We start from the raw sequence: 25,064 nt of genomic DNA, 5'->3' as shown, positions 1-25,064 counted from the left end.
AGAATAAAACAAGTAGCAGTTTTAAAACGCATATTTAACGGAATCGCTCTATTTCTTTATGCGCTAATCCGCTATTCTCTTCTGCGCTGCGCTGCGCATTTGTGGTGCGCATCTGTGGTACGCATCTGCGGTGCGTATCTGCGCATCAAGGTTTCTAGGACACCGTGTATATTTTCATTTCAAAATATTTCTTTTTGTCCTTAAAAGCTTCGCCCTTGAAAGTACGTACCATCATCAAAACTCACACCATGCACCCATATCGGATGGCATCCAGTTCAACAGAGGAGGTAATACGAGGAGGGCCCATGTCGAAAATTAAAGAAAAGCTGAGCAAATCTACCGTATAAACGACATCGTCGTGAACGAGACCCTCGTTTAACGGCTCAAATTACTCAGATGAAATGAATATGGAACATTTTAAACCGCACTTTGTAATTACTTGCGGTCGAGGTGCTTTTCGGGTAATTTTACTGCCAAATGGAGTCCGGCATGAGGAGGAATATTGGGGCATATTTGGGGGCTGTAACAAAGCAGTAAACTTTGGCAGCTATACAGTCTGGTAAAGTGATTATTCTATATGGGAGAAAATCGTGCAGAACATATTTGAAATTGAGGTTTTGCAGCTTCAAAACGGATAACTGTAATTATGTTCCTTATCGAATTTCCAAAAATATTCAGAGTGCCGGATTTGAACCAGACGACTTCGAAGTGCTTCAATAAACACACATTTGACTTTGTCAATGTCAATGTCAATGTCATTTGAAGTTAAGATGTGTCCCCTAAATAGGTCTTCCATCACGTATCTTGGGAACTATGAGAGCTACGAGGCCGGTCTAGCGGGAAAAGTTTTAAATAACTGTGTCAGGAGCGTCATGACGAAAGCGGAATGTTCAAATTTTTGAGAAATTTTCAGAAAAAAACTAAAAAAATCCTACAGCACTTCTAATTTTTTGCCCATAGACATTGAAGAAAAGTAAAAGCTTATTTTTATAGAAGTGGAACGTAAATCATGAAAGTTTTATTTCTTCATGCTCTAACTCCGCTCTGACTTGACGTTGACTTTGACAGACAAACGTCACACTCTTCGCTGCAACGTTGCCGGTTCGTCGTGTTTTCGGCTTCGCAATAAACCGCCGGACTTCAGACAAAAATGTAGCCCCCCCGAGTAAAGGTGCTTCCACAAGTTACGATAGTGGGATTGATTGCTGCAGAAAATTCCTTTGATCCGAACGAACAACAGTGCTAAATCTGAAAATATCAAAGGAGGGATGAACCGTATGCTCGAATAAGTGTGCTGCGCCTTCGAGTGATCGGATTCGCTTATATCTCATTTAAGTTCCCCGAAAAAGAATATTTGCGAAAGCAATCAGCCCTCGTCCAAACAAAAATCTGCACAAAGGATTTCGAGTATATCAAAGAGCAGAGAGTATAAATTTTAAATTCGATTTCAGTTCAAAAGCAAACAAGTGAACGTTTCATTGTTTCCCTGGCCCGTTGCCTCCATTGTATCGCTTCGCAATTGGCTTAAGTTGTCGGATCGCAGTCGTCAAATTTTTAATGAATGCTCTTTCGGGATCAGCTCGTTTTGTAATTGCTTTACGTGAATAAATTATATTTCGAAAATTGTTTCTCTCCATGGAAACGAAACTTCCATGGCACACACGAAGCCCATTTAGGTCTTAATGAGCTCTCCGAACGTTACAAAAGAAAACAACCTGATCAAGCTGCGGTGGTGTGGAGATGACAAATGAATGAGTGACCTTCGCAGCGGGATGTTGAACCGCCTAATGAAACGACCCGTTTTCGCTGATTATCCTCATAAGTCGGATAAATGCGCCTCATCAGTCGCTGATAGCTCTATTAGTCAACAGACAATAGAGCAAGACAGTTGTGCTGGGCAACAATATTGAATCGCACAAAGAATAATACCGGATTAATAAGGATCATTACGGAACAAGAGTTGTTCCTAAGGTGTACACATACGCTCTAATCATCATTAGAATCTCGGATTTTAATTAATCGAACGCAGTGATGGACGTGAGGATTAATTATCTAGTGGATATGGCAACGCCACGCTTCGCTTTTGTTTTTTGAAAGATCCTCGGCGACAACTAGCGACGTCGCGGGAGATTCCCGAAGCTTGGCAAGTTGATCTTGACCCGTCAAAGCTGAGAACATCCCCATTACCGTTTTATTTAAAAAAATCGTCTTTGAGGGAAAATTTCCTAAAAACAATTTTAGGACGGCGGGAGAAACTTGCACATCTCACCATTATTTTGTGAACGTGCCAAAAATGACACGTTGATCGTTTTTATTAGGAATGACATTCCTTTGAATTAACGTCGGAGTGGGCCATGGAATGGTAAACAATTGCAAATGCAAATTTTGTTGGTGAAATTGTTTTTGTGTGTGAAATTTTGCGATGAAATGCAATTTTCCAACTTCAGTTGCATCACTTCAACATAAATCACCATTTAAAAATATTAATTAGTTTTTTTATCATTTTAATTGATTGAAGTGGAAGGAGCATCATTTATATGAAGCTCAAGGAACTCATTATAATTTCCTAGTCACCAAAATATCATTTTTTTAGTGAAATAAATTAGTTTTCCAATTTTAACTAGATAAACCAGGAAAACTTTAAACTTAAACTTCAAAAATTTCCTGAATTTTTTTAAATTGCTTCGAGAACTAAGCAAAATTCGAGCTTTTGCTTGGCAAAAAATGTGACTGTGAAATTATAGAAGAAAATTTTAGCAACTGAAGAAACGTAGTATTCAGGGCTCTGTAACTTCAAAACGGTTGGAGACAGGTTTCACACAGAGTCATTTCAGTTCCATTTAAGTGTCATTAAAACTACTTGACTTTCAAGTGGCAGAAAAACGAAAATGCGAAAGTGCAAAATTTGAAATCTGTGATTTCAAAATGATTAGTGGCAGGCATCGGGACATCTAAACTCGAAATTAGGTCCCTCAAATCTAATTTTCATATAATCTAATATTTTAGGTTAGTATTTTATGTTAGGTTAGTATTATTTTAGGTTAGTATTTTTGGTTAGTATTTAATGACACCCTGTATATTTCTTGTAATATACAAGGTGATATTAAAAAATTATTTTTATGCGGCTAAAAAGGGGGAAAAAATTCTCCTGAAGAAGCGTTTGTGTTTGGTGCTAAAATGCAAGCAAGTGGAGTAACTCCAAAACGATTAGAAACACGTTTAAGGATACTGACATTTGAAGTTAGTTTTTTGATTGAATGTCTGTTTTTGCCACGTATAAAAATATACAGAGTGTGCTCTTAAAAAAGTCGTTATTTCGATTCGGGAAAGGCAGGAAAATGGAAATTACTCGTGGATTCTTTCGAACAAACGCTCTGTTCGAGGCTCTATATCGTCGAAACGGTTAGAGGCAGCGGCGAACATTTTGTCGGGCAGTTCCGTCCTGGGCCTAAAATAAGAACAAAATTCTTTCAAGCAAGTGAAAATTAAGAAAATACCAAGGAAACACCTCATATCCTTTTATAGTCGAAATCTGGCTTAATTCCTGACAAAAACGTAGATCCATTAAAACGAATTCCATTTCTACGTAAAAATTTCCAGTTCGTTAAGCAAACTATGTCACTCCACTGCTAACTAAATGCCCATACATAGATCATATCTACCGCTTCTTGGATATTTTCACACCGATAACCATCGAAAAGTGCACTTCATCTTTTATTTACACAAATTGCAATGTTCGTGCAGTTAACGAACTCCTGATGCAGTCAATTATGCCACACATTGAGGCTCGCTATTATCATAATATATCATTGAAATGGAGAAAAGATAGAGTGTGTATTACTTTAATGGTTGAGGAATATAGCGACGAAGCAACGAGAACGAGGAAGAAACAGATAGAAAAATATTAAAGTAACGTAATGAGAACTAGAAGCAGCTTCATCGACGAGCTTCATGGGAAGATAATTAGTGAGCCAACACCAACGTGGTAATTAGCAGATTTGAGCTAAAAAGTGCCATTCTCATAGGACTTCACTGCCGGCAATGTGCCTGTATACTAAATGCAGCAAAATCCAATTAAAGATAATCGAATACTAATAAAACTGTCGTATCCTGTATCGGTTTATATAGAGCCCAGAATTAGAGTTAATAAGATTCAATTATTGCCCAGAGAGAACCAGTTTCCTAGGGAACCGCTTATGGTAAAGAGATATGCCGTAATCATTTTAATGTTTCATGGTTAATCTGAAGGGCTGATAAATCAAAGGGCACAAGGTAACAAGAGCCAAACTCCTCCAATTACATCGGCGAATCAGCTCTAATCATACGGGTCTTTAGCTGCGTTTCAGGGATATATTCGATCCGATGGATTGATTTCATCGATACCAGGTGGCCATCGCAGGAGAGGATTCTGCACAATGAAACTCGATCTTAGCGTCTGTGAAGTCCCGATCTTATCGGCATTTCAAGTTTTTCGGTATCATTAGCACTGAAGTACGAAACCCGAGATCGCGGCTACTTAAAAATCCCAATCGGTGAAACTGGGGAGAGCTCGAAATCGGCCCCCCCGATATTGGGGACAATTTAAAATTGTCCGGTCATTACGTCTTTTGTGCGATCCAACGACAGAAATTGAATTTTATGCCATTCAAAGCGGTAATTCGAATGCGGTGGTTTTGACGTGTCCAAGGGGTCGGCACAATGGGCACAAACTTGTAATCTAATGTGACGTTTATATTTCCATGTTTAGACCACACTTTCGTTTCGGCTCTGGGCGTAGAGCCAAGTTAGAGTATCGCGTAAATTCGCGTCACTGCGGAAGAGGGACTCAAAATTTTACAGGAAAAAATACGCAAACATAGAGACTCCCATCTCCTCCTGACCCTTGACCCTTGACTATTTGGAATTAGACCGATTCAAAAAAAGAAAGCAGGAAAAGCTTACGTTCCCGGCTCTTCGTCCTTCGCCACCCAAAAACCGACTTTCCTAAATGGAACGTTTTGCATATTTTCGGGTCAACGAAAATCAGATTTCCAGGAGATAATTTCGAGCGCAGATGTCTCTACACCTCCCTCTAACCGTTTTGAAGGTGCGGAGGGTCAAATAGGACATCGTCATGCGAGAGTATACGAAGAAGTTGTTTTTCATCGTTTGCTCCTTTCTCCAGGGAAAAATTCACATTTTTTGATTCAACACCTTGTATATTTTCGGATATTCAAAAGCTAGATTAAATGGAGCTAATTTCAAATGTAGATTTTTTTTCCGTTTTGAAGTTATGGAGCGTCGAGCAGCGCACTGTGCAACCAAAATTCACGAAACATGTCAATATACAGGGTGTCCCGGAATATGTGGTCAATCTTTCGCATTCATAGAAAATCCATCAAAATAATATAAGTTCCTATAAAAGTTTTTTCTACAGACCCTCCCTAAACAGATACAAATACCTAAAGGACGCCTCTGGAAATCAGTTTTCTTGAATAAGCTTTAAAGTTGTCTTAACACAAAAATTATAATTTTTCTATACCCTGTATCAAAAAGTCTCTATCATATATTTAAAAAAACCATTCTTGCTCGTTATCGCAAAAATGGCCCGTTTTGGGGAAAAATAATTTTTATCGAATATAGTTTTCATTAAATACTTTTGTATGTCGTTCCAATATACAAAATTATTTAATATATAAATGAAAATATAATAATATATAAACCTCCTTCTGACCGTAAGCATTCCCTGGCTCTAAGAATTGAAAGTTGTTGCACGTCAGCATAGTTACTGGAAGTAAATTCCATAATAGTAAATGAATAATATAAGAAAAATAAAATTATTGCAAAATTGAAGGCACTAAATTCTTAACTAACCCCAACATACAAACTAATTCAGTAAAAAATGATTTTTCTTCCAAAAAAGGTAATTTTTGCAATAACTTTTTTTTTTTAGTCTAAGATAGAGGTTACCGAAAAAAGTTTTATTGATGCCTTTATTGATACAGGGTGTAGAAAAATGATTAACTTTGTGTTAAAATTGGTCCGTTCCTGGAAACTAAACAAGTTAAATATATAAGGAAATCTAACATCAATCATACTAAAAAAGTACTTTAAAGGTTATTCGAGAAAAACCGATTCCCAGAAGCGTCCTTTAGGAACTTGTACCTCCGTAAGAAGGGTCTGTAGAAGAAACTTTTATAGGAACTTTTCATATTATTTTAATCCATTCACTATGAATTCGACAGATTTCCCACATATTCTGGGACACCCTGTAGTCTTCTTCTTTCCCGCCACCGAGAAGTCGCATATATATAAATTGGAAAGCGACGTATTTAAGTGAGACACCTTGTATACTATTCAATTAGTCATGAATGATACTTTTTGTACCACATAGATCCTTTCAAGGCGCGAACAAACAATATCTAAAAATATATTTCGGTCAATTGCACCATATATAGATCTATCAGAGATTAGTAAGTAAACCAAAAATGGCAACGTTGCGTTTAGCGATTGTTCTAAAAATCTCCCATAGACTTTGACAGAACTCCACTCTAATCAGTCCTGCTACGTTGCCAGCTGGTGCATAAAATCCCACTACACTTCACTAAACTCAATTTCTGCACTTAAATTGAAATAAAATTAACATATTTCCCAAGTCGTCGAGCGAGTTAATTAACATGAACATCACCACGAAAATTATCACCCATGCAAATGTCGCAAGTGACATTTTAACGGTCATATTTCACGGACCGTCTTAATGAACTGGCTTATTGAAGTACTGACAGTACTATGATTAAAACAGCCGTAAAACGGCAAATTACGAAATTGAAATCTGCGGCCTGAGACATATAGTCTATTTGGAACAATATGGCAACGGGGGTCAGGGCCCATTTGGACCGATAATATCACCGAAAATGGGTGTGTATCGACGAGAAAAAACGCCAACAAAGGCAGCCATATTATGTAATGGATGTGTTGCGTTTGTTTCCATATTCCTAGGGTAGGCACAAAAGGCATTACTTCGATACACCGTTATTAGGGCGGCACACCAGTCATATGATACCATCTTGACATTTGAATACTAATTGCGAAATGACCCCTCTGCATGTATGGGGGAATGAATTCGGTCTTTTCGGGGTTGCAATATCATTAAAAATTACTTACGCTGTAGGTAATGCGGGATTAAACTGGAAAATTCACGTGCGAAAACTCCTTTGCCCCAAATTACAATCTCTCAACTAAAGTAACACAGTATGTTATGACGGGGTTAGTATTGGGCGATTGTGTCGATTTTGATATGACGAAATAACAAAAGCAGGTTTTTGGTTTTTGTTTATAACCATCTTTGTCACGTGATAAACAAAGACGGCCATATGACCTTCTTTTTTACGTTTGCTGGCATTCATGGTGGAACACAGTGGTGACAATTACAAATTTTAATGGGCAAAACTACTTTTTGGTTTCTTTATTGCATCTCATTAAAAATTTCGTCATCGGGCCATTACCATTATCCAAATCGGCATATTATTCCAAAAACAGGTCGAAAGAGGAATTAATATCTAATTAGCGACACTTAAGTTGAATTTCACTGCGAGGGGCGGGTCGTTTGTGCTCTTCTTATGACTTTTCTATACCTCTAAGCCCCTTAATGTCGATATTTCACGGTGCTCTGCGCCATTAACACCCGCTTAAGCCCCTCAGTTTGCAGATGCTTCGTAAGTTTGGTTACCTATTTGAGCTATCTTGTTGTTTCATTAATTTTTTGAAGCAAAACCGTGAGTATGGGAAACAACGTAATTAATTTGCAAAGATGCATGCACCCTTCTAAATATAAGGACAACCCTACTGCGAATCCCAAAAACGACGAGAGGATAATAAAGCTCCGAAAGGCACACAGAGTGGGCTAAATCGAATAAAACAGTAATTTCAAGGTTTGTTTAACCTTTACTCGTTTCCTTGTAGGAGTGAGGGCTCAGGGCACAACTTCCCCGCATCCCAATAAAATAATGTAATGAAACTCTCCTCAGGGACTGGTGCTCGAATCATAGAGAATTGAAATTACTAATGAAGAGATTTTTGAGGCTCCACTATGAGCCTTGAGCTTCCGATATTTAAATTTCGCACTTATTTTCTTTGGACATCAAGTTCAGATGTCGTTTTCACAGCTAAGAAAGGCGGATTGAGCGGGAAAAAGGGCCCCGAAGCCGGATCAAAGGAACTGAGAATTGAAATCTCCAGGGGACACGAGCTCGCTTCGGATCGAGGTGTATATCGGGGGCTCTCCTTGCTTATTTTCCGTAAACTTTAGCCCTAAATTTAGTTTGCTTCTCTTTATCAAATCCTTTTGAAGGTGTTATGACGGTGTTTATGTTGGATCCGAAGTAATAAACTCGAGTCTGAGCTCGAAACTCTCTTAAAATCGTTAACGAAGGGCAGAGCAAAAAATGTGCGTTCCAACAGACATATTTGGCTAGATTTTTTCTTTTTTTTTTTTTAATGGGAATTTCTACTCTCATTACTCTAAACTTACATTAATACTAACCCCGAAATCCATTGGCGTAGAAGGGAAAAGAAAAAATAATTAGTGTCACTATCTTATATTAGTTTTAAGTGTAATTCTTGTGACATTTTTAGTCCATAAAGTTGAAAATCTTTCTGCACACTGAAGTGATTATTCACATCCAAATTCATTGGCATTGAAAGCTTCTTTGGAGTAAAATGATTTTTTAAAATTTCCTTTCACTTAAATCCACCTTTATGTGATTATTTGTGCCAGTATTACTGCTCCTCTACTTCACTGATTCTTTATCACTCAAGTTTAAAATTTTACAATTTCTAGATCGTAATTAAGTGATAATTTTGTCAGAAACTCAGTGGCGTGGCAGGTCTAATTGAGACTTTATAATTTTTTTTAATTTCCTTTTACTTAAGTCTCCTTTTATTTGATTTTTCATGTGTTCAAGACCGGGACTCGTATGCCTTGGTTTATTATCAATTAAAATGTTTAATATTTATTTCGCATATGTGGATGATCGTTAACTTCAAAAGCCATTGGCATAGAAGACCTATTTGAATCGGAGCAGATTTTCAAAATTTCGCTTTCTTATACTATTTTTTAAGTATAATTCTTGTTCGACTCATTGCGACTTCCTTATTTTTCAAATAAATTAATAAAAAATGTGTCTATTTTTAATTCGATTTTATGTGGGCCATTATGACCACTAAAGCTCATTGGCGTATCAGATATAATTGGTCACTTCAAATTTCCAAAACTTCACTTTTTTATACTATTTTTCAAGATTGATTCTTGTATGCTTGATGTTCTTGTACGCCACTGTTTCCTAATCAATCAGGCTGAAATCTTTAGTTTAATATATTTACCGTATAAAGATTATTATTCACTCCAAAACTTGTTGGCGTAAGTTGTGTGCGCGAATGTTTTAAATCTTCGTTTTTGTTAATCTTCCTTTGTGAGTGTTCCTTCTCATGTCATCCATTGTGGGTCTCCCACGACGCTGTTCTTTAATAGATTAAATTGGAAACGATGCTTTTTATTATCCACATACGTTTTAGTTCATTGCTAATCATAAAAACTTCATTTGCGTAAAAGGCCTAATTAAATTGGAATATCGCGATAAAATTTTTGCCATCTCTACAGGTACAAAATTCTGTACCAAGGCACAAATCCGTGGAATTTGTTTCATGAAAGTCTCCCCCGAATATGACTCATACATCGAAAATTCTATATAATTTTAAAACAAGTTTTATACAATCTGTTATATTATTTAAGTGTTATATAAGCGCTGTTCCTCTACGCCACTATTTTTAAACCGCATACATCGAAAATTTTACTATTTATGCATCACATTCAGGTGAGTGTTTACCATGATATTTATTGTAAAAAGTATTTGGGGTATTAAAATTTTGCAAAATTTCGCTTCATTGAAGAGTGAATTTTGCGTCGCTCATCCACGCCACTGCTTGCTTGTTTATTAATCAAGTTAGTAATTTTACTATGTATACTTAGTTGGTCACTCGTCCCGGCACTCAGCGGCGTTGCAGATCCTTTTGGGCTATTGAAATATTTCAAAATTTATCCTCCTTAATCCCTAACTTAACAATTAGGTATCCGTCCATGCGAGGTGTGCTCTCTCAGTGCCCCGCCAGGTGTGCAACTCCCCAAGATTCATTTTTTATTTGCCTAGGAATTACTAATAAGGAAAAATATTGGGTTGCGTGGTAGCAATCCCGCGTCTGTTACGCAACCCGTGGGGGAGCGACGCCACCCAACCACTTTCTCTTTACAAAGTGTGCGAAATTTTCCCCGGAACAAACCTGCTTTGCTCTGCTTCTGCCATGCTTCTCTCATCCAAAACCACGATTCCGTGAACTGATTCAATTAGCATCAACTGAGCCTCACGATTCCAGCCCTCTGGCGTTCATTTCAATTCAACGATGGAGTTAATTCAAATTAGGAGTTTTGATAGCGTCGCCACAAAGATGCAGTAGAAAATCGGTTATATCAACTTAAGGGTAGATTGCAAATTATCTCGTTATTCGATTACCTATCTACACTAAGCAAATCCCCCTTGAAACTTAGAGATGTGTTAAAAAGCCTGATGGGATAGTTGGAGTTTTGACTCTGTTTACATTTCCCTCGTTGGGTTGTCATCCTTATATCAGAAGTATTAAGTTACACGGTTCAAGCGGTATTGACTGAAAAACAAACTGAAGTCTTTCTCAAACCTATTTGAAAACACTTTGAGAGTTTGTTTATTTAAATAATAGAGGAGTACATTATTTTTGTGTTTGTAGTAATTCAATCAGGGGTAGTCCTATTTTACCTCCTCCCATAGTGACATGGCGCATATGTTGGCCCGGAAGTTTGGCGCCACCAATTTCGTCTGAAGTCGCGATATTTATAATCTCATCATATGATTATTACATAGGTACATCCACATCTAACCCAAGCCACATGGACTCTAAGGAGCCATTAAATACTAGTTCATTAGGTCTGTTATCTTTAATGGGTAAAGGAATAGTAATGATGGGAAATGTGCATTTTTCACTCCTTCCTGAGACCGGAAATCTTGAGACTTGAATAAGGAATCAGAGTCATGGTCAGCTTTTTCTCTGCCGGCCCCAATCTTGTTCTGGTTCTTCAGGCAGTGTAGGATGTCTGATATTTCTTGCCTTATAAATCTGCCTTAATGGGAGAAATTTATTTCTAAGTGTTTCCGCATATTTGTCTCATTTCTCAAGGGCGCCTTGACCAATTAAGCCTGCAGTATACGCGACCTAATCATTTTGACGTAATACTCTCTTTGCGGTATCGAATTACCTCGTAAACCTATATCGCAAAAAGGTTGTTGGTTTGACGAAGAGATTGTATCAATTTCCCCGTGTAATAAAGCCATAATGGAGATTAGATTTACATGGATTATCAAACTGATTTTGTCGTTTTCGTAACAGGGAGTTTTCGGATGTATACGAAAACTCCCCCACCCGCAGCCACAATCACTCATTTTGGATAGCGTTGATTGGCAGTTTTAGTTGTTTTAGGGAAAAGTCATAGACTTCTTGTCCAAGGGAGGCAATTCTCTATAAATTTCAACCCTACCAGTTTAAAAGGAGACGTAGGACCCCGTTGGCCGTTCAACGAAGGGCCTCTCAGCATGTCTCCTAAGAAGGGCTCGTCCCTGTTTACCATGGCATGTTGCAGGGGCCTCTAATGGCCCTTTCGGAGGACATAAGCTGTGTCACAAGTTCGAAAGGCTTCTCCTTCTATTTTTTCATTGATGTGCAGCTCAATAGGCCCCTTACCTTAATTTGCGTGTCAGAAGCATCGCTAGTCCAACAAGAGGGTCCAAGAAGTGCCTGGAAGATGATCAGAGCATTTGAAACCTTGTAGAGGCGTCAGAAAATCCATTTGGAAGATATTTCCTGGCAGGAAACACGACCCAAAATTCCTCAAGAAGCATCATACGCCCAAGGAGACAGAACATGTTAATGAAAAAACGTGGGGCAAAGCCTTGAGAATGAAGAATGCCATGATGGATAGCGAAGATCACTTTTTGGAAGACGTGCTCAAAAGCCCTTCGTTGAAAGACCAATGTGACCCTTTGCCTCCTTTTGAATCAGTAAATTTGGAATTTATAGACCTCAAAGGGAATTAGTTTCATTCCTTATACAGGGTGGTTCCTAAGGGTGTTTCAATACTTAAGGAGCTGATTCTACGGACTGTTCTAAGACGAAAATGTTATGTCGTAAAATGAGCTGCTTTCGAGATACAGGGTGTTAAATATTAAGAAAAATAAGATATTTTTATTCAAGAGAAGGAGGTCTTTCAAGAGTGAGAGAAACATTATCTTATTTTTGTCTTTATTTGACCTCGCGCGATAAAAAAAGATGGCTACAAGATCCACGCTGCATATCGCTATAGATGACAGTCGCAGCGGCACAGTGGCGATAATTACAAATTTTTTGGTTCAAAATTACTTTTTAATTTTCAGTTGATTTATGAAGCTCATTTCCTTAAAAAATTTTAATACGGAGTTCTCCCTCAACAAGCCAATTTCTTGTAAGCGATATTCTCTAAAAGAAATAATAATAACACAACTGGAAGAATGGTATTGGGATCAGTTTCACCGTACCCATTGTACATAACTTTTCATTGGTCTTTTTAAAACGAACTTTCAAAGGGCTTTGCTCATGATGTGCAAGAGCGATAAGGGTGGTGTATTATGGTCTTTTAGTTGTAATCTGAGCAGTGTATATTACACTATTATGAGCGGAATAATAGGTCTGCTTTTAATTATATAGGGCAACTTACATATCATGAGTAGTTGGGGTTATATTGTCATAGTGCATACAGGGACGTTTGGTAAATTCCAGCTCGTAGAGGTTCGACAAAGCGAATGGAAAATAAACAAGAAATAGAGGCAGTGGAATAGAAGATTCTCAATAAATGAGGCGAGAAGCATAATTAGCGGAAAAGTGAAATTTAAATGTAACAACCCAGTAAAAATACATTCTACATCAGTGACTGTTAGTGTGATTAATTGCCGAGATATGGTGCATAATGAAATTTAGAATTTATTCCATTAGGAAACAGTGAGACAGGGCGACCCCAGTTGATGGTAATCAAAAACCACAGAAAAAAGCGTCCCAAATAGACTATCCACGCCTAGGAATTTCGGGAAGAGTAATCAACAAAGTTTGGTGTGTAGATAATAAAATTTTCAATTTGGTCACGCCACTGCTCCTTAAAACAGTGGCGTAAAGCGGCGGGACTTGAGCGCGCAAAAATAGGCTCAAATAAGAGATTTTTTTAAATTGTAACTACTAATTGAAAAACATATCGGAAAGGCATAATTCAAGATCCACAAACGAAGATAACGAAAATTTGAATTGCCTCTGAAATGGGCAGTTTCGCCCAGGATGTATAGACGAATTTGATAGAAAGTACCGCCCCCGTATAGATTACACGCCAGTCATGGGATTACTACCATGCATCCTCATTTTTTCCTTATCAACAATGATCTCAAAAGTGATGAGCACTCATGTGAATGTCCGATTTCTTCTTCACTATCAAAATTTTCCAAGCATCTCCTATTATAGCAAAAAATCGTTCAGAGTGAAAGCCCGTCTTTAAAATGCGCCAGAGAGGAGGATTAAATAAACGTTTAGATTGTTAATATTGATACGATAATTGATTAGATACTTCAGCTTATAGTACAGATAAGAGGCAGCTGATTAAACAATGCATGGAGGACCATACACCCACAGTAGAAGCAGGTAGCAGTACTTTTTTCAATGGGACAATTCATTAAGCCTCTCCATGAGCAATAAGATGTCGACTAATAAAAGTTGGTCAAGAGGATGTTGAATTCCAAAGATGCACTGTGGAAAACCACTTTTACAGAGACTCTTCCCTCTACTGAACTAATTTCAATTGGTTCATAAACCCTTATTTAATACTTTAAGGAAGTTGCAAAATTGCGGTTTTGTGCAAGATGTTTATCACCTCCATTAACAGCAACATGTATGCCGTCTGATATTAACACCATAATAAATAAGGTGCTCGATGACTTCTTCCTATAATGATACCTATAAAGTGTCTGAATTTACATATAGGAGATTAGGAAGTCTCAGGTTTAATTGCGTATAAGAAACTGATATGGTGTTAATAGGAAGAGAGGTACTGCTGAAATAGATAACAGTTTCATAAGAAAAAGTGGATTAAAATTTTGAAAAATCTATTGAATAAGCAGTAACATTTTTGCTAATAGAACAAGAAATGCAGAGTACAATATTACCTGGAAACATAAAGTAACCGAAATCATGAGACATCTGCAAACTGAGGGTCTTAACCCGGTGCTAACGTGCCGAATACTGTGAAGTCTTAGCATTAGGGGGTTTTAAAGGTAATTCCTATAGGCTGTAGGCAGAATATCAACAAACCACCCCTCGCAGCAGGGTTCAACTTAAATGCCACTAATAAGCCCCTTCTTAGACATTAATGCCATTTTGAGCTGTTTTTGGTATAACATAACGATTTTCATTGAGAATTTGAGTAGTGGAATTTATTCTGGTGAAGCGAAAACTAATGAAGTAATTTTGTCCGTTAAAATTTGAAATCACTCCCACTGTACAGCGATAACGTCAACTGTTCGTGGATTCAGTCATCTTAAGGTAAGACACGAACAAAAGCAAAATTTCGCTCCTGTCATTCTGATGCGTGAGAAATTGTACCTAGAACAATCGCCCAATAAGAATATTCTCGCCTGAGGTACTAAACAAAAGAGTGTTACTTTAGGTGGGCCACTATACTCGGACACTGAGAGAGTTTTCGCACATGCACGCATTTAATGAATGAACACTTTTAAAGTAAATTATACCAGCCCTAAGCCCTTTAAGTCACCGCATACCTTATTTGCACATGTGCCTTTGGTGTTTCTGACAAATTTCCCAGCATCATCTACCTTTCACATCTTCCTAATCCTAAGCCTCCTAATGACCATTATTGTGGTCTCTCCCTCTTTATGCCTTAACCAGAAGATTATAAAGGTTCTCTGTATAAACTAAGAGATACAACCCTTGTCACCTATAATCCCCCATGTCTCTTCAGTAAATTACCAACGATATTATTATATTGTTCCAGAATGCAACAGCAACAACTGGCTGCCCAATTGGCCCATCATGGAGGTGACCGCAGGGCCGCTTTAAGCCCAGTGCCCTCAGATAGTGACTCGGACATCTCTCTGGGCGCTCACTCCCCCGTGAGCTCCCCCGGTCCTTTAAGATTGGGCCCTTCGAGCCCCAACCCGATAACCTCGTTCAGGTTCGGACCCCATTCTCCTGGGCCCATGCCTGCACAGTTTCGGTTTGGGACTAGTCACACGTCACCCAATTACAGGTAAGTTGCTGCAAAATGGTTCTAATTTGTTTGTCGATAATTACGGTGTATTTATGGTTATTATAGTGCTGTGTGGAGTCGAAATATGACGTTTTTTTGGGCCTTTTAGTACTGGTTTGAACACTGAAAAATTTCAATGTTCAAAGTGTTTCAAACACTGTTTTCACGTTTACAAAAGAGAAGTGGCTTTTTCACATAGACAAAAGCTGTAGGCGCAACAATCATTAGGTTCCGTTTGATAGAGAAGATGAAAGTTTAAACATTGGGTTAAATTATTCGGAAAATGAGGAAAAATCTAAGATGCGCCCTCACCGGGGATAATAGACTTAGGAATTCCCTTAAGCCCCAAAAAAGGAGGTACCAACTTTGCAAATGCTGTAAACGCAAGTGCTGCGAGTTTCTCTTTGAAACTGGAGCTGGAAAATTCAAAATATTTAGACTATTTGAAATGAACGTGAATGAAAAACCTTCTAGCTACGCCTCTGAATGTATCAGATGTAATAGAGGTTTCCTAGAAGCTTAAAAATCATCCTTTGAACTAGGCAAAAACCATAGGCGTGCGGGCTCAACTTACCAAAATCAAAAATAACTTTTTTCCAAAATTAACAGAAAAAATCCTGAATATTATGAAACTTACGCTACTGAATTTATGGATTATAACAGATTTATGTGCGTTCTTGAATCCCAAAAAGTGTAGTTCGGACGTGGTCAGAACCAAAGACGTGGAGGCTGTTCAATTGCCAGAACTATGAACTAAATTGGTTTAAAAAATAATGAATTAAAAAAACCTACAGTATTGGCCAAAACACTTGGAGCTTAGGGTATTGCGCCTTTATCTATATAGGGTCATTCACGGTGAGTGTCCCATTAAAAGTTTACGGGTTCTAATATAACTAGAGATCTGAAATTTTGGACACCGATATAATGGAGTTTGACCTGTTCAATTAAAATATATATTATAGCACAGCCCTGTTGTTATATAAACAAACCCATTAAAGCAAAAACACCATATTATCGTTCGATAAAAATATAGTAATTAACATTTTATTGTTTTTAATCTTTTATAGAAAAAAAACAATATCCATCCTTTGGTGTTGGATACAATTCTTGGAACTTGTTTTTGTTACAGCTTAAAAGCGGTTTTTTCCAGTCATTCATTATCTTCCTGGCCGTTTTGTTTTAACTTCTTGATACGTACATTACCACCTATTTTTCAACAATGGTAAAATGCAATTCATATTCACTCGACTCGAGAAGCTGAATTATTCAGTTTTATAAGTAAGGAATATCGCAAAAAAATATTTCCATCAGGCGAAACATGCCAAAACACACTGTATTGCGTATTTTTAAACAGGTTAGAGCGTAAGGTCATGTTATCCCGGGAAAAGGTACAGGCAGGCCTAAGAAGACAACCGGACTAATGAATTCAAAAATTATCAGCATTGACCCGTTTTTGTCTTCATCAAAAATCTTGCAAAAACACAGATAAACGAACATTCAGAAGTATCATCGAGAACCATCAGAAGAAGGCTGTTAGAAGGTGGTCTAAGACTCAACCGCCCAGCAACTGCTGGGGAAGAACAAGGTCACAATTGGCACTTGACCACATTCACTGGACAATGCGAGACTGGAAAAAGTTCTTTTTAGTGATAAATCCAAATACAACCAGTGATGGTATAGTCCGTGCAAGGCGTGTCCAAAAAGCCAAAGACGTATAGGGATATATTGAGAAATGTAATGGAGCCCTATTCATTTGAATCATTGCCAGTCGACTTCATTTTCCAGTACGATAACAATCCCAAGCATTCTGCAAAATCAGTGAAAGAGTGATTAGAACAAGAGCAAGTGTGTAGCATGAAGTAGCCTGCACAAAGTCCGGATTTAAATCCCATAGAGAATTTATGAGACCTTGTAGATCGTATGAACCGAACAAGGAAGCCCATTAGAAATGGAAATGAACTGTTTGAAAGGTTCACACAAGTCTGGCATCAAGTTAATAGGCGACTAATTGAAAAATTAATAGAATCAATGCGTAGCAGAACAGCGGAAGTGAATAAGGCAAAGGGACATCACACCAAATGTTAAACCTTTTTTAGTTCCTGTTTTTGTAATGAGATTTTCTATTAAATTAATTAGATTCCAACGATTTTGTCCAGTTATTATTGAATTCTTTGCCACAAACATAAAGTTTTGTAAGAAGCATTTTTTTTAAATTTATCATGTTCGTTTATCTTAGATTATGGTTAAAGTGTATCTTTATCAAGAGTAAAACTACAATAAAAGAACTGGATGATATTCATCAAATTTTCAATTTATGCGAACTTTAAAAAAGTCCCAAGTATTTTGGCCAACGCTGTATATCTAATTTATGGATTATAATGCGTTTATGCGCTTTCTTAGATTCTGAAAAATATCGTTTGGATATGATAAAAACTAGAGGCGCAGAGCTTGCTTATGTACCAGGACCAAAAAAAAGTTCTTTTTCGTAATATCGGAATAGAGTTCTGAGATTTAGAGTGCTCTAGCGACACGTCACTTCACTTATAGATTATACTAGATTTAAGTGATTTTTTTGAAGAATTAATTTCTTGGATATTGCAAAACCCAGAGGCGTAGCAACTGTTCAGTTGCCAGGACCAAGAACTAAACATTTTTCTGAAACGAAGAAAAAGCCGAATATAAGAAACCCTGCGGCAATGAAATTCTGAAATTTAATAATAAAAATCAGAAGCGCAGGGAGTGGGAACTCATCTTATCTTGCGAAGGCAAAAACTGTTAAGAAAGCTGAAAAAATGGGGATATAAAAACTATGGATTTACGCTACTGATTTTAGGGATTTTGATAGATTAATATGTTGTTGCATCCTGAAAGCAGGCTAATTAAATAGACGCTAGAGAATTCATAGATGTTAATAATATTTCGTGGTTTTTTAACAATAAAACCTTTAAAAATGTCCTTTAGATAAGGCCAGAGGCGTAGAATACAGGAATTTTTTTCAGAACGAAACATTGTTAGAAACAGTAATGAAATTTTGAATATAAAAGACCTCTCGAAGCTGCGCCACTGAGTTTATGATTTCTTACAGATTTGTAAGTTTTCTTAAATTTGGAAGAATATATGGCACAAACCATAGGCGTGTGCCGAGTAACCTGAATTGCCTTGCGAAAAACAAAAACGGGGGCGTGAAGGCAGTGAACTGGAATAATGAACTTGGGAAAACTTGACGATACGCCCCTGAGTTTGTGGCTCATTAATCGTCGTTCCTTCTCGGGCATAAATAATAAAATCCGAGTCCCTTAACCGACCCTCGAAGCACCAATAAACATTGGTTATTTATTTGAGGCTCAAATCCAACTTAATCCACCGGATTGCATCCTATCCAGAGCTTAACCTTTGATTGCAAAACCGAGCCTAATTCAATTCCGGCTTCCCTGGATAGTTCCGCTTCGAAAACAAAGCTTTATCCACCTCTGAACCGATTAAATCCCCTTTTCCAGACTGGAGCGGCAGTCGCCCACACCTCCAAATTTCCGGCTGGATCGTACAAACTCCAAGCTGGATTCCGAATCGCCCCCGATGACCGTCGACTCTGGATCGTCCAACTACGCCGATGCCATAAATTTGAGGCTCTCGGCCAACGAGAGCCCGATCGATGTCGACTCAAACAACGACTACGGCTCGGAAGTCAGGGTGAGTGTTTTACCTAGGAAATTACCTAATCCAGTCTGGATTCAATTTAATTTTCTCGTTTCAGGACAATCACAGTCCGGTGAGATTGGACAGATCGCCTCCGCAGACGTCGCTCGACCACTCACCTCCTCCGATGAATTTGAGCGGATTGAGGCCCCCCCCTCACTCGGAAAGCTTGAAGATCGAGACCCCCCTGCCCTTGAGACTGACTCCTCAAGTGACGTCCCCGTTGAGGGTGCAAATTAGCTCCCACGGGAATCGGATGCTGGGGGCTCCTCACTTAATGAACCATCATCCGGGGATAGTGAGGATTGCCCCGCAGAACACTCAAAGTAACGGTCCGGTGCTGCACAGGCCTTATTCTCCTCCTAGATTGACGTGATATCAAGTTTCCGAGTGGGAGGGTGCTGTGTGAGGAGAGGTTGTCCCGTTTTGAAAAGAGAGTTTTCCTCGAGGAAGCGGCCTCTTTTAGAAATCGATTTGTACCTCAAAAAGTTGCAATATTCTGTACATATTATAACTCATTTGCTTTCTTAACTAATTGTACATAAATACCTACAGTAATACAATTGAAATGCTTAGTGCTTATATTAATCCAAACACTCAAAAATTTATGAAATTCATAATAAGTTTTGACTAGTCACGAAACCTGTTAGGTCCAATTACCAGCAAGGCTTAAGCTGTGTCCATCCTTGAGCTCGTGGGACTCACGGCATCAATTCAAATGGCAAAAATTCAAGAACCGAAGCTTAAGTGAAGCATCGCCAAGCCTTGTGCAATCGGGCTAAGAGGCAAAATTTTGTTTGCGTTTTTATTACGTCATTTGTATAGGCTAATATTATGATAAAACATGTGATGAAAGTGTTAGAGGTATATCAATAATCACACCTATCCTGTAAAAGGCCCAACCATACAGGGTGTTCGCTGAACAAGTGGCAAAAGTTTTTTACTCGCAATTTCGGAGCCGTAGGGAACAAAACCTGGCAACTGCGCAGCACCGTGCCGTCCACGGCAGGTAGAGAACGAGCATGCGCGCGGATTGGACTTGCCACGGCGTTGCCAGATCTATTTTGCAGTTTTTCAGGTATTATTTTTTCAGTTTTTCCCCCTTAAGCCTTTTTTGAGCAAACACCCTGTATTACCCCCATTGTTCGTTTCCCCGATGGTGGCTAAAAGCGGTTAGAGTGCATATATTGTATTTATTTCCCGTAGAATGTTATTTTACATAATTAATTCTAAACGACGACGATATTATTATTTATATCTCAACACGTATATAATATACATAAAAATTAGAAACTAATTGAAAACTTTGTTTTATTTCTCGAAAATACGCAGAAATCCTCCATGCAGCGCGATGGTTGTGTCGTCGGCAAACAAATTGCATTCGCGTCTCTCGTCACCTCCATTTGTCGTACCTCGCTGATGTGTCTTTACATGAAGAAATATCTGTTTCTTACGAAACCTGTGGCTAACATATGGTCAGGAATGCATTAATGCCAACTTCTGAATTGCAAATAATATATTAATGGAAATAATCGATACATATTTGGTTGTTTAGAGTGTGAATTATGTATCTAAATAGTCTAGCAGAGGGCAGGATTTCTTGGCAAACCGGGCAACGATCTCCGGTTGAATGCCATATAAATGGGTTGGCTAAATAGGTATGTTCAGCAGGTAAGTTATTGAAACTAACTGTAAATACTTGCTTGCAATGTCCCGCACAGCAGGGGGCTGCTGGAGCTCTTTCAAATGGCCCTAAAATAGAGAAATGGCACGACTACGTCGACGTATGCGAAAAGTGGCTAAATGTGCAATTTTTTAGTGAGTCTGGCAACGTGGCGCCAATAGTAAATGTGACAGCATTTGACGTTTGGCAATGGTAATTTGAGAATTTGCCAAAATGCTATCTTGGTGGACTGTTTTCGAAATATCGGTTCTGCAACTCTGGTGTAAACCTACTCATTAGATTCAAATTTTGTACATTTGTTACAGGATGTTATTTAAGTACGTGGCCAAACTTCTAGGAGTGATTCTTTAAGTGACTTTAAAGCTAAAAGTTTATATACATGTAAGTCCGGTAATGCTTAGTTTTCAAGATACAGTGTGTCAAACTTTTTTTTAAATCGTTTTTTTCGTAAAAATCTTAATAACGCTTTAGCCGATTTGTTAAAATTTGGCATTGTTATTTATGGTTATTATTGTCATTTATACGCCACTGACTTTTTTAAAACTTTTATAATTTTTTTCGTATTAAGCAACTGAAAATAGAACCTTTTTATCACTTGAATTTTTTTGCATGAAATTACATTTTTTGGTGCTTAATGTGAAAAAATGAGAAAAGCTGTAAAAAAGTTAGTGGTGCATAAATGATATTAATAAACACAAATAACACTGCCATATTTCAACAAAATCAGTTAAAGGATTATTAAGATTTTTACGAAAAAACGATTTGTTTTAAAATTTAACACCCTGTATCTCAAAAACCAAACATTACTAGACCTACGCTTATAGGTTTTCGTTTTAGAATTACACAAAAAAATCATGCCTTGAAATTTGGTCACGTACTTAAATAACACCCTGTAGACTTAAAGTAGTTTGTCGACCTAAATCCTTCTGCTTGAAAGTCTCATCGATCTGTTGATCTTGTTTTTGAGAAACAAAGTATCAAAAAGTGGAATTTCTGGTATTAAAAAAAAATTTTTAATCAATCAACTTCAAATAGTTCAAAAGTTCAATTTCTCAAAGGGCTTATCATGCACATTTTTGCATTTTTAGAGACTACAAAGGATGAAAATATTATTTTGTATGTGTCCTTATACTTATTTACATCTTTGTATGTTTTTGAAATTTAGAAGAATAGGTAGAGGTGCTCTCAGATGCAAATTTTGGTTAACTTTTAGAGGATCAAAAATGTTGTTTAATTTGAAATTCGACAAGTCAAAATTGAATAATTTGAATATCCTGTATATTTTTGCGTTTCTAGAGGCTATAAACCGCAAGGCTCATATCGGGTAATTCACCACTTTTTTAGATTTTCCAAAAAAATTTATATAATTAAATTTCGATTAAGGGAAGTAAAATTTTTGATAAAAATTTCTTGTATGTTTTTGCTTTCTTAGAGAATGCGAACCACAAGAATGATCGTTTGTATGGATATCCACCTCGTCGTCATTGTAGGTTTTTTCAGATTCAAAGCTACGAAAAGTCGAAGTCGCAATTTTTGATTAGTAAAAAAGCGATTTGGACCGAATAAATCTGTTTTTTGTTAATTTTATATGTTAAAATCCAAATTCACTAAAACGAAAAACAACAGATCTAAAAACAATTTAAGAAAACTGCTGAAGAAACTGTAACTGTTTAGTACATTTGGCAAAAACGGTCCAAATTCAAATCTGACAACTTAAGAACAAAAGCTAATCACGACGTTGCCAGTTTCACCTTTCTAAGGATTAACTAAAATGAAAGATCTTCGATATTTTTAATTACGTTTTCAATCAGGAGAAAGCTTACTGAGCATCTTTTTACAACCAAGAATGAGGCGAATTCTAGCTGCTATAACAATTTTGACTTTACATTAGAGCCACGTTCACATCGGAAAATGTGAAATTTAAGTTCTTGCAGAATTAATTCCTACCGGCCCAGAGCGCTGCGGCCTGAGTGTTTTTGTGTTTAGTTTAGTTAAGTCGGTTTCAACTACCAAAAAGACAATTTCGACGGTAAGCTAAAGCCTCGTTCCCACCGAAAATTTGAAATTTCCTGCAATTCCTGCTAAATCAACCGGCTTTGCGGCCGTTGCGAGCCAACCGAGGCCAACGGGGGTATCAGTTTCATTGGGCGCTAGAAAGGCACTCCGATTGGCTCCGTTTGTTGACTACGTCACGCCCCTGTTTATTATCGTGGCCTCTTTTGTCCCATTTGTGCCGAGTCGGGGCTAATTTATGATCTGTGATACACCACAATCTCCCACTCTTAAATGCCAATAGTGTACCAAGTGCTAATTAGATGCCGTGGACTAGAGGGTATGCGACAACGCTGCCTGTCAAAATAGAGGCTTAGATTCGTCAAACCTGGGAAAACAAAAGCCGAACGCGGCGTTGCCATTTCCTTCGTGGTGTTTTATTAAGGGATTTTCTCCTATAACTAACTAGAACAAGAGTGTTAACAGACCGGTGGGGAGCTTAATTGATTTATTCCGGAATTCGAACCATCAAGGCACATAGGCAGACAGCAAACCTGTTATACACGGGCTGTTGTGGATTTAAAGTGGTCTGAGGTGTTAGATAAACACGCCAGATAAAATACATTTACTTACAAAAACATTTTTACTGAAAATATACAGCTGTTGTGGCGGCGCCAGGTGTGGCCGGTATTATTGGCAGATCCTGTCTCGATAGGGAACTCGCTTTTAATAACTCCAGTTTTATTTCGAGAATATTGTGCCTGTCAAGGCGCATTAAACGAAACGTACACTTTCAAAGGTGATGGGGATACTAATTACAACCCCCGTGATGAATCGGCATTTGCAACTGAACTAAGTGATATTTAATTGAACCCTTATTGGGGCTCTGTCAAGTACACGGATCCACGAAAACGAGTAAGAGGCAACAGGGCGTTGCTCTTTTGTTGAACCAGCATGGCTGACTTGAATAAATGACAACGACAAAGTGCTAATGGCACGCAATTTTTCCACGTTAGCACAGCGATCCAGCGCAGAATCAAGCAAAAGGCAGGAGAGCGTTGTTCTTTTGTCAAAACCAAAATGGCTGCCGCTATTCCCTCGATTGGGGTCGTGACGCTGTCAAACTACTTAAGCCACGTTGCCACAGTTTACTTAATTTCCCGCGATTTTACGCATTTTCCCCTGGCATTCCTATAGGGAATCTATAAATAAACGAAATAAGTGTATTATAGCTACCGGACTAATTAAACCAATACCCAGCAATTAAAACTAATTGGCGAATTAGTTTATTTAAAACCATTAACCGTATCATGTGCGTTTAAACATGGCTCCAGACGTGGTTATGGGTTTACATGAGTGAGTTACTGAAAGGGACTAATTAGAGCCAATAAAAATGATTTCGATTCGACAACAATTATTTCGGAAATTAGACATTCAAGTGCACTGATGAAGACTGAAAAGAGACAATGATAATAAATGTAATTAGATGAATTAAGGAACAATGAAGGAGTAGACGAGTTTCATGGAATCATCCAGTGGTGATGGGGTTAAGTCGTTGCTGGGAAGAGGCGCGTTTGCCATAGAACTTCCTCGACTAAAGAACGCAGGCTTTGCTGACATTCATCGCAAAGTGAAGTTTAAGACCGCATGTTCTTTGAGAATTGCGAATTTGCCATTTTTGCTTACCTGGGGGAGCCAATTTAACCCTCTACTGAGCACTGTATAATTTTTTTCTTATCTCAATTTTTTGAGGGAATTTTTCCTCGCAAAGAAGATACTTCTAGCAAAAATACACCATAAATTGTAGCTTAGTAAAATGTCCCTTTTAGAGGCTGTAGATTTTGAAACTCAGATCTGAGACTTCGACTCAGCACCTCACGCTTCGCCTCACTTGCCCCCCTCAGTTGCGGCTCCTCTTCGTCGTGAATTCGTTCGAGAATTTTTCTTCATAAGAAAGATACTTTTGGCTAAAATTCGCCAAAAAATACCTGATTTTCGAATTTGCAACCTGGGAAGCTGCGTTATTTGATCTCCCTTTACCTCACAGCTCACAGTTTATCACAGTTTATCATAGTTTATTACAGTTTATCACAGTTTATCACAGTTTATCGCAGTTTATCACAGCTCTCCCTTGTCGCGAATTCGTTCGAGAATTTCCCTCGTAAAGAGCGTACTTTCAGCTGAAATTCAGCTTAAATTGCATCTTAATAAAGTATCTCTTTCAGAAGTTAGAGATTTTTGAATTTGCAGACTTGGGAAACTGCTTTATTTAAGTCCCTTATAGCTCGCCTCGTC

The 25,064-nt window shown here is 37.9% G+C and overlaps 3 protein-coding genes across 3 annotated transcripts in view; 2 read left to right on the top strand and 1 right to left on the bottom strand.

Annotated features, from left to right (window-relative positions):
• Positions 1–20,351, top strand: part of LOC136420009 (homeobox protein SIX3-like) — a 30,070-nt gene extending 9,719 nt beyond the window's left edge. Inside the window, exons 2-4 of the mRNA XM_066406634.1 lie at positions 15,143–15,397; positions 18,895–19,087; positions 19,152–20,351. Coding sequence (XP_066262731.1) covers positions 15,143–15,397; positions 18,895–19,087; positions 19,152–19,469 — 766 coding nt within the window. The 3' untranslated portion in view covers positions 19,470–20,351. The remainder of the gene's footprint in view (positions 1–15,142; positions 15,398–18,894; positions 19,088–19,151) is intronic.
• Positions 1–25,064, bottom strand: part of LOC136420165 (F-box only protein 6-like) — a 132,222-nt gene that overhangs the window by 31,408 nt on the left and 75,750 nt on the right. The gene's annotated exons all lie outside the window — the stretch shown is intronic.
• in (protein inturned) overlaps positions 1–25,064 on the top strand; it is a 133,122-nt gene that overhangs the window by 33,902 nt on the left and 74,156 nt on the right. The window lies entirely within an intron of this gene.

The sequence above is a fragment of the Euwallacea similis genome, chromosome 3, assembly GCF_039881205.1.
Source record: "Euwallacea similis isolate ESF13 chromosome 3, ESF131.1, whole genome shotgun sequence".
In the NCBI taxonomy this organism is placed as follows: Eukaryota; Metazoa; Arthropoda; class Insecta; order Coleoptera; family Curculionidae; genus Euwallacea; species Euwallacea similis.
Note: the sequence above shows the minus strand (reverse complement) of the source record. Positions and strands in the feature narration are given on the sequence as shown.